Raw genomic sequence first — 11421 nt, forward strand, 5'->3', positions numbered from 1 at the left:
GCTACGTAATCAAATCGCACACTTAGTGCTACATAGTCAAACTCGCACACTTAGTGCCGCATGGTCAATTCGCACACTTAGTGCATCATATTCATTTCGCACACTTAGTGCAACATAGTCAAATCGCACACTTAGTGCTGTACAATTCAATCCCGCGCACTTAGCGCCAATCTCATGGTCATAAATGGTTATACCCGCACGTTTAGTGCCGAGATCAACAACTCAGTACATCTTACCTCTTTTCTTTTCATTCAACAATTTCATCATCACATACGTACATGCAAATATATATATGTATATTTATTCATTCCATTCAGCATCAAAACATAAACATTATGACCATTTGAAATAATACCAACTACATGCTTAATGACTTACCTCGTGTTGGGTAAGACGGTTCCAACTCGGCTACTCGATGACCTTTTCTTTGCCTTTGCTCGATTCACCTCCTTTAACTCCTTGAGCTTAATCAATAATTTAACTAGTTTAACCACCTTGCCAAATATTTACAATCCAATTTCACATGTATATGTATGTTAGTATATTCGGCTAATAACCTCATGCAACTACCATATCATCAAAATCTAATCACCCATGCACATGCATTAGGTAAGTTACCTTTGCTAATTTTAAACCCAACATCACACAAGCTCTCAAGGGATGGCCGAATGCTTCTTTTGTTACCCAACTAATCATTCGACAATTTCATCCCCTTTGCCACCCTTTTATGCCTAATTATCTAAATCAAGATAAGATCATCAACATGCCTAACCATAGCCGAATGTGCAATATTAATCTATCACCTCTATCTCTTAAATACTATCAAGTTCATTTACTTCTAATTCTTAAGTTCCACATCTTAATGCCCATTATACATAATCAAATTTAACATCATCTATATATTTACTCATATGGCCGAATATACATACCCCCATATAATATCATTTTCATTCCATTTAACACTTAATTCCACCACATAATCACTTGGCCGATTTTGCTAGCATACAAGCCTATGACCGAATGTCCTTGACCTCTAGTCACCTAGATTTTTATTCTTTAAGCCTCATCCAACTCATATTTTTCATTGACAACCTCCTTAACTTCAATTTATTCACATCTTTAATCATGCTACATTCGACCATTATTTAACAATAATTCATGCATCCTTTTTATTAAACACTCAAAATCAACCATCTTCATACCTCATCACCAAAGACATCAAAATACCAACCAAGAATGTAACATTCATGGCCGAATATCATCTCCATCAATTAACAAAATTTGAACCATGGCTAGGTAGATTTTCACTTACAACTTAAAATATACATGAATCTCAAAGAATAATATCAAACATACCTTAGTCTAGCAAACCACCATAGCCGATTTTCTCAAGCTTTTTCCCCTTCCTTTCTTTCCGCTATTCGGCCAAGGATGTTCAAGAATGAACACTTTTTTTTTTCTTTCTTCAATTCACGGCAACAAGGGGGTGAGACCATGTTATTTTTTTTTTTTGCATCACCCTTCCTTTCATTATTTAATTATCATGCTTATTATTTTATTTTCCTTACCATACCTCACTAACACAACATGTTGGTGACATGTTTCCACCCATAGCATGGCCGGCCACTACATATTAGGGAGGGGGAATTTGACATGCAAGTCCCCTTTTTCTTCCACATGCACTAATAGGTCCTCATGCATTGACCTATCACATTTTAAAATTTTCTCATATAAGTCCTATTGACTAAATTCACATGCAATCGACTAAATCGAAGCTTGAAATTTTCACACATTCATGATTACATATTCTAGACAATAAACATCACATTCAAACCTTTCGGTGACTCAGTTTAGCGGTCCCGAAACCACTTCCCGACTAGGGTTAATTTTGGGCTGTCACAATCTCCCCTCAATTTCCCTTTAGGAGTTTTAGGTTTTCCTTTATGTTTTGTATTCATTATTCTTCTAAGATGTTTTCCTTTTTAGTTATGAACTAAATCCCCTAAATATCTGAGGGGAATGAAACCTAAGATGAATCTTGTTATTATTTTCTGAATAGTATGATAAATATTTGACTTTTTCTTAATTATGTGTTCTTAATTCTTGTTTTGATATTCCAAGATATTGATTCAAGATAAGCTCTTATTCAGAGGAGGAATAGACCCTGTCTAAGAGTACAATTGTCATAATTAAGTGGAGTTAGTTGCACGCCTAGAGATAGGATGATAAGATTTTGTCGGATTAGGGTGAAACCTAATAAGGGGATCCATAGATCGAGTTAATGCAGCCCTAGGGAGTTAATTAGAAAGAGATTTCAATTATTCAACCTAGGGTTAGACGTTGTTAGTCTCGAGAGGGATAATAATATAACTTAGAGATTTCTACAGATCAAGTCAAATGAATAAATCGTTCGATTCAGAGTCAAATAACAAGTGAAGTCTAGGTGGATTTTTCCTTAGGTATTGTCTTAATTCAATCGTTTTTCCAAAAGTAATTCCCCAATTCTATTTTCTGTGATTTCTTAGTTTGGTTAATTAGTTAGTTAAAACAAACCCCATTATTCTTAGGCTAGATAATAAAAAGACAGTCACTACTAGTACTTTTAGTTCCTTTAGGTTCGACAATCCGGTCTTGCTAAAACTATACTACTGTTCGATAGGTACACTTGCCTTCATCGTGATAATAGTTAGTTTCAAGAACGATTCATTATAAATTTATAAAACTTATCACACAAAAATCACGATCAACCAGATTCAGCCATAACGTCTAAGCCGGGTTTGGGGTGTGACACTAAATATTTTCTTCTTATTCATTGTTAAATTGAAAGCTAAGGTTTTTAGTTTAATAAATGGATGTTTCAACCTCCTAGTAAGTCGATAACTCTGCATGTTATGATATTTGAAAGAATAAAGATGTTAATAAGCATAATAAACAATAGAGTGTGTATAAGAGGTCTTGCATAGGGGTCATTTGTAATCAAGATGTTAGGAAACTGTCTTTAAATGATATTTTAATGGAAGTTCGATGTTCTTTTAAGCAGTTGCTACTGGTTCAAGAAGGGCAATTGGAATTGGAACTCCAAGATACAGTAAAGGTGATTTTCAAGTGAATCTTTATCCTGACTCATGTATGTTAATTTACAATGGAAATTCATTTGTAGATGTCACCTCGAATAACTAGTAAGTGAGTGTGAAGTATCATAAAGTTGCTGCATGTTCATAAATGATTTATATGAGTTATTGCATAAATAAGATGATGTATGATATATGTGCATGTGAAATCAAGAATAAGATAGTATGAACTGGTCAGGCGTGTGAACGAATCTAGGCAAGTGTATTCTGTGTTAGATGAGCAATATATCCATTTGTGATGTCTCCAATATGGCAGGTACATTGCAATTTGGACAAGTAAATCATAATGACAAGGATAATACTCATGGTGTAGCCTTCAGTAAGATGTAAATCGAATTGACAGAACACGACATGAGGATCAGTAAGACCATGTGGCAGAGACCCATGACATTATATGAAAATGAAAAGACTCATGGTGTTAACTTTGGTGAGATGTAGACTAGACTGACAAATCACAACATGAAGATATGTATAAGACCATATGCGAGAACCCCATAACACCCTCTGAGATAGTTTTCTAGGACAATAAACACATAATTCTCTGTGACACCTGTGTGGAGTATTTTGTAAAGGCTTTGTGGTGTATTCTGTAAAGCCTTTTTGGCGTATTCTGATACCTGTGTGGCGTATTCTATGACACTTTTGTGGTGTGTTCTTTGAGGTCATGGCGAAATCTAGTCAACCGCTTATGTGGCAAGATCTGGGTAAGTTTCAAGACTTCTCTGTTAGATGAATCTATGATAAGAATTCAGTAAGTTTGAATATATCTTTGTTTGGTTTGCTTTTTGGGGAAATTGAACATGCCTTGGGGACATTTCCCGAAAGAATTCTTAACAGTGTTTTGAAGAGTGAATCTTACAAAATAACTAGTTAGAGAACTTGGCATATTCTTAGTATGATGGGTGATTTAAGTATTCATCAGATCTAATTTTGTTTACACTATGTGAGGAGGTTATCTAAATTCTCTAGTATCTGCCCAATCTGAGTAATTTTGGGTTATGGATAATGGTTATCTAGAATTTAAGTTGTCTGCCAAATTAGGCGTTCTCATAAGAGGTAATGTGATTGTCTAGGATTCCATGGGATGATTTATAATGCGTCATCCATCAAAATAAGTTGTAAGATGGGTCAGTTAAGATATAATCTGATAGTAATCTGATAATTTTCAATTCACTATAAGACTCTACCAAATGTAGGATCTGTATGAAGTTCATCTTAAAGATCAACTAGTTTAAGTATCCGCCAAGAATAATATCTGTGAGCACCTGATCTTGGGAGTAGTATTAAACACCCGTCAGTGTGTGAATCCATCAAAAGTAGGTTCTGTATGGAGAGGTGCATTTCTTTTTCTAAAAAGGTAATGAGATTTTCTTTGAGTGGTGAAATATGGAATCTGCCCAATGAGTGAATTGTATGTAGGTTGGTCAAGTATGGAATTTGGCGTATATGTATAAACCCGATATCAAGAAAGCATCCACCAAGGATAGAAAGGAAATCTAGAATCTTCAAGATGAAGAATTCAACAACAAATGTTTCAAGGTAATCTAGGTAACAACTCACTAAGTTCGTTTGAACTTACATGTGTTTGTTTATGTTGTAGGTTCCACTTAAAGAGTGGGTAAACCGAGAGGGCCTAAACTAGGATTTCACCAAGGCAGCAGTTGAGTTGCAATATTATGCATATAGAGGGCATCATAGGAGTATGGTGTTTAGTCCATTATATCATGAAGAGTCTATTTTTAACAAAATTTTAAGTGCAACATCATATGCTATTTTTGAAAGTCTAATGTAAATTTTAAACATTTTCTCTTATAAAGTTTTGGCTTTAAGAATAGTAAATAAAGAAATAAAAATTATGTTTTAAAATGACTCTATGCCTATTGTAAAATTTCTACTAAGTATTTATGTGTTGTAACATTCAATATATGGATCCAGTGTGTAACACCCTAAACCCGACCTAGATGTCCAGACCAAGTTTAGAGGGTTACATCAATGATACTAAAACACCACATTTATCACACAGATAGAATAAACAATTTAATACATAATATCCAACACTGCAATTAAGTGAGTGTATAATCTTTCCAAACATCATAACATTTCCTAATAGTAGTATTTAAATGAAAGATAAAAGTTTGATCGAGATTCCACAGCGTCGACCAATTCAATTTTGGAATCCACTTGAAATTCAGTTCATAACAAGGTGATTTGTGAACTCAATGCTTAAAAGAATTTTGTTCAACTAAAACAAATTTGTCAAATAGTTTCCAATTTCAAAGATTCAATTTGGTAAGAGAGGCATTTCCAGTTTAGATTTGAGACAAATTAATTATAGATGCAGAAACAATTTCAGTTTCATGTACAGTACAGATCAAATTCAGATACAGATATTCCTAACCCCCATCCACTACACACTATCTTTGGCAATCCCAACACACCGTTAAGGGCGTTCAATGCCCAGCCATCTGTCTAACATGTTTATAGAAATGTAGTTTAGTTGCTAGATCATAATGCGACAAAATGCTAGAATCAGAATTATACACATGGTGGCTTAGCCACTAATTTAGAGTAGATTACTTCCTTTTCACAATATCCCGACCCATGTAGATGCAGTATACAAATATTCACAATAAGAATTCCGTTATTCTAAATTGTTTCACAAGTAGATAACACCGTTCAGTACCAAATTTAGTATCACAGTGCACCTACAGTTATGGTATTCATACATTTGTCATACAATCTCAGAGAGTTCTCGCTCCGTCAATTCAGGTCATTCATACAATGGGGAAGTCAATATCAATATTTGGCAACATTTACAGCCTCAAAATGGGTTTTAGGCCCTTTTTACATGCCACATGGCCTAGACACATGCCCATGTCCCTGCCAGTATGGCTCACACGGCCTGGGCACACTCCCATGTCCTCTACCCATGTGGTTTTGAAATGTAAACCACGTCCGTATCCTTGCTGATATGATTCACACAGCCTGGGCACATGCCTGTGTGCTTACCCATGTGGTCCTAACTCTCAAATAGTGAGTTACACGACCTAAACACACACATGTGTCCTTTACCCGTGTGAACCCTGCACTAACATGGCCACACACGGCCTAGACACATGCCTGTGTGGCTCCAAATCAATGAACAATGAGTTACATGACCACACACACGGCCTGTCACATGACAGTATGGTACACATGGCTTAGGCACACACCCTTGTGTCTGGCCATATGGCATCAACAGCTATTTTTTCGGTGATCGAAATTCACGAAAAATGAATTTTTTGACACACATCTGAAGACATTTCGAAGTAACAACATCGCAAAGGATCCTGGAAGCCTAAAACAACAATTCAGCCATTTAACCAACAGAATTTCCCGATTACTCACATAATGCCTATGTCGAAAGTTTTGACATGAAACCTTCAACAAACTCAAACTCACCCAAACTTTAGTGACAATCATGTAAATTGTCATGTTGCTATTCCTTACTGCCAATATTCCCGCCTATTAGAGAAACAAATGATTGTTTATCAGAAATTCCCACATCTCACAAAATACCCAATTCAAACCATATTACAAAAATGAAAAAAATAGTGGAAACGTACACATGGACAATTACTTACTCGATAGCCTTCTAACCAACGGCTAACAACAAAACTCAGTTAATCTCCTATCCCTTACGACTACGATTAACAAAAAATAAAGAAACGAAAAAGAACAAAAGAGAAAAAATAAAAGGAATGAAGATGAAATGAAAAGAAAACTAAAAGAAAAGAAAAGAAAAGGACTAACGTTAATTAACTTTTTAACTTCCAAGTAGGTTTCTAGCATTTGGAAAAAATTTCTTATCGACCTCTCAGGGATTCAAACACAGGACCTAACAGAATACAAATGTTTAACCTAGGAACCAGTAGTCTCATTCTTAACACAAATTCATACTGAATTCAACTTAAGTAGTCCATTCCAGGATAACAGTTAACTTGAATTAAAATAAAAAAATTCTTAAGGATGCGACTCGAACTCCTGACCACGATCACATAAGCAAAGCACAGAACCACAGATACAGAGAATTTTAAGCAAAACCTAAAATTTTGGGGCGTTACAATTCTCCCCCCTAAAAGAAATTTCAACCTTGAAATTTACATAACTCAAACAGATACGGGTATTGTTGCCAAATTAAATCTTCAGGTTCCCAAGTAGCTTCTTCAGTCTCGTGATTTTGCCACAAAACCTTAACCAAGGGAACACTCTTCTTCATCAATACCTTGACGTCACAATCTATGATTTGTATAGGTTCATCCTCGAATGTTAAATCTAGTTGCAACTCGATCTCATTGGCGGGAAAAATCTGTGATGGGTCAAATTGATATCGTCTCAACATCAAGACATGAAACACATCATGAATTCGCTCTAACTCCTGCGGTAGTTCTAACTGATATGTATCAGGTCTGACACATTTCAAAATGCGATGAGGTCTAATGAATCTCAGGATTAGCTTGCCCTTGCGTCCAAATTGGAGAACCTTTTTCCACGGTGATACCTTTAGAACTTGATAACCTAAAGAAAATTCAATATCCTTTCTTTTTAAATCATCATAAGACTTTTGTCGATCAGAGGTGGCTTTCAGACTATCATGAATCACTTTCATAATACTCTCAGTTTTAGAAACCAGTTCGGGACCCAATATCCAACATTCACTTAATTCAGTCCAACATAGAGTACGACACCTAAGACCATACAAGGCCTCAATAGGGAGCCATTTGAATACTAGACTGGAAGCTGTTATTATATGCAAACTCAGCCAATGGTAGGTAATCTTCCCAACTACCCTGGAAATCTATTACACAACCTCAAAACATATCTTCTAAAATCTAAATAACTCCCTCAGACTGTCCATCGGTCTGAGGGTGATAAGAAGTGCTAAAATTAAGTCGAGTACTTAAGGCCTCATGAAGTTTCTTCTAAAATCGATATCTGAATCATGGATCTCTATCAGAGATAATTGAGACTGGAATCCCGTGTAGTCTTACAATCTCAGCAATATACAGTTTAGCTAACTTTTGCATAGAATAGACCATTCTAATAGGAATGAAATGCGTGGACTTGGTCAACCGATCAACAATGACCCAAACTGAATCTTTCTTAGCGGGGGTTAAAGGTAACCCACTAACAAAATCCATTGTCACCCCTCCCACTTCCACTGAGGAATCTTAACTGGTTGAAGCAAACCAGAGGGAAACTGATGTTTAGCCTTAACCTTTTGGTATGTTAGACAGTGGGACACAAAAGTGACTATCTCCCATTTCAATCCAGGTCACCAATAGAGCTCACAGAGGTGTCGATACATTTTTTTCCCACCAAGGTACATAACATAAGGACTTTCATACACCTCTTGTAGGATCGACTTCCTCAATTCTTTATCATTAGGTAAACAAATCAGACCTCTAAAAGACAATCTTGTCGCTGTTCAAGCTAAATTCAGAAATTTCATTCGAATCAACCCAGTGCAATCACTAAACTAATGACTCATCACACAATTTTTTAGCTCGAATCTACTCAACCCAAGTCGGTTTAACCTGTAACTTAACTAACAGCCCACCATCCTCAACCAAACTGTGACAGCCATAAAGCGACCCTAGTAGGAAAGCGGTTTTGGGACCGCTAAACCGAGTCACCAAATTATTTGAATATGATATTTATTGTCTAAAATAAATGTGTGAAAATTTTAAGCTTCGATTTAGTAAATTGCATGTGAATTTAGTCAATAGGACTTATGTGTGACATTTTTGAAATGTGATAAATCAAAACATAAGGACCTATTAGTGCATGTTGAAAAAGGGGGGACTTGCATGTCAATTTTCCCCCCATCTAGTAGTGGCCGGCCATGACATTAGGATGGACAAAGGGTGATGGGCAAAACATGTCATAGACATGTTGTGTTGGTGCATCATGGGAGGAAACAATAAAATAAAGTTAGTAATAAAGAAATGGAAAAAAAGAAAGAAGGTGTGTGATTGTTTCTCCCCCCTCCCCATTGCCGTGAATGTAAGAAAAAAAACAAAAAAAAGTGTCCATCTTTTTTTTCATTTCTCTTGGCTGAATGTTCTAAGGAAGAAAGGAAACAAGTTGTGTTCTTTGGTTCTTCTTGGCCGGATTGAGAGGAGGAAGGAAGGAGTGAAGCAATCGGTCATCTTAGGTCGATATTAAGGTAAGAAAGTTGATACTAGTTCTTGAAATCCTAGTTGATTTTGAGTGAGATATCAAGTTATTGTTGGTAACCCATGTTGAAATTGTGATTTTGGAATAAGTAAGGTTTTCGGCTATGGAGATGAATAAGGGTGATGGTTGTGTTTCATGCTAAATCTAGATGAACAATGGTAGTTGCTTACATCTTGATGATTATGAGTTTCTTTCTTGGTTCTACCTTAGATCCATGAAGTATATATTTATTTGGTGTTGTTGGAAGTATCGGCCATGGTATATCCATAAGTGTGATTTATGCTTATTGCATGGTAGGTAAGATTTATGTTTTGGATATATGTTTAAATTTGGTTATAATCAAATTTGTGATTCGGCTCTTGCACATATATATATATATGATTGCACATGATGTATTGGTATGACCTATATATTATCTCAAGGTATATACTTACACATGATGGTGCTTTGGTTATGGATTAAATGATGGATGCGTATTGAGTTATAATATGTAATGCATTAGTTAGTAAAATGTATTCCATTTATGTGTGGTATTAAGTATATAGTCGGCCTCAACATAGACATGCATATTCGACCATAGGAAGAAGATTGGTGTTGCATGTATTCGGTTAGAGGCAAGCATATCGATGCTTTTGTCTTGGCTTAGAAAATTTGGCCAAGGGTGAAATATTAGCTAAAACGTTCATTTTGATTCATGATTCCATATATATATGTGACTCTAATGCCTAAAGTATATATGGGCTAAGTACCTTGAGGTTTTCTTTTGATGTTCGAATGAATAGTATTAAATTGCTTGATGTGATTAAAAATGCATATGACCATTGTGTAGTTGAGCTAGAAGGTGGCCATATGACCAATCAAACTCCTTGTCATATTCGACCATAAGCTAGCATAATGAGACTTTAATAAGTTAAATTTGTTTGAATTAGCTCAAGAGCTTAGAGGACCACAGTTGGATAAGGGAAAGGAAAAATTTATCGAATAGCCGCTGAAAACGTTCGACCACACCCGAGGTAAGTTCTTGAGTAATAGAGCTTAAATTATGATTTGATTAGATCATGTTTTAAGCAAATCAAAATCATGCTCTTTGTGTGTGGCTATTGAGCTGAAATTACAAGAGTGATAAGTGTCTTGTGTTTTAGTTTTGCTAATGAAAATGAAATACGAATGTGTCATGATTTATTGTTAAATGTGCATGGTTATTCGAATGATGTCCGGGCTAAGTCCCGAAGTATTTGTGCTAAGTGACCATATCCGGACTAAGATCCAAAGGCATTTGTGCGAGATACTAATTCCGGGCTAAGCCCGAAGGCATTGGTGCGAGTTACTAAATTTGGGTTAAGTCCCGAAGGCATTTGTGCGAGTTACTATAACTGGGCTATGTCCCGAAGGCATTTGAACGAGTAGCTATATCCGGTTAAATCCCGAAGGTACGTGATTCGGGAATGAACGATCTTGCTGTAAACATTTCAGTTAATACGCTTGTAACATCCCAACATTGAGGTATGTTTCGTATGTGCTTTGAATTAGTTGAGCCTTTACAAATAAGTATTCGCTCAGTTGATAAATGAGCTACCGGCCTTTAGCTAAGTTGATCTTTGTGTATGAATATAAGGGTTGGTAATGTGAAGTAAGTATGAAATTGAAAATTTGTGCTTATGAAATTATCTGTTTAGTTACATGAATGCTATACTTTGGTTGTGTCTAAATTCTTAGCTCAAAACTTACTAAGCATTTAATGCTTACTCCGTTTCTTTGATTCTCTGTCTTATAGATTTTGGTTCTTCAGCTATCGGACTCGGGATTTTGAAGTCGAAGTCGCCCACACTATCAAAGCTCCTTTTGGTATACTTTTGGTTGAACTTTGAAATGGCATGTATAGGACTACCCTTTTGTTGTTGGTCATGTACCCTTCGGTTTGTGTAAATTTGGATAGCCATGCGAAAATGGCTTAAATATACTTTGATCATAGCTTTATAATCGTATTGTATGTTGTCCGTCGAGAGGTATGGAATATTGGTAACGGTTAGCCATGGGAATGGTTATTCATGATCATTTTGGAATATGTATG

At 35.9% G+C, this 11421-nt stretch overlaps 1 protein-coding gene across 1 annotated transcript; it reads right to left on the bottom strand.

Annotated features, from left to right (window-relative positions):
* Nucleotides 1-7257: 7257 nt before the first annotated feature.
* LOC121226788 (uncharacterized) lies at nucleotides 7258-8311 on the bottom strand. The gene is made up of 2 exons (XM_041110447.1): nucleotides 8178-8311; nucleotides 7258-7858 (listed from the first exon to the last, which is right to left on the bottom strand). Exons 1-2 carry the CDS (start codon nucleotides 8309-8311, stop codon nucleotides 7258-7260), a joined length of 735 nt encoding a protein of 244 aa, XP_040966381.1.
* Nucleotides 8312-11421: the final 3110 nt, after the last annotated feature.

The sequence above is a fragment of the Gossypium hirsutum genome, unplaced genomic scaffold, assembly GCF_007990345.1.
Source record: "Gossypium hirsutum isolate 1008001.06 unplaced genomic scaffold, Gossypium_hirsutum_v2.1 scaffold_435, whole genome shotgun sequence".
Taxonomy (NCBI): domain Eukaryota; kingdom Viridiplantae; phylum Streptophyta; class Magnoliopsida; order Malvales; family Malvaceae; genus Gossypium; species Gossypium hirsutum.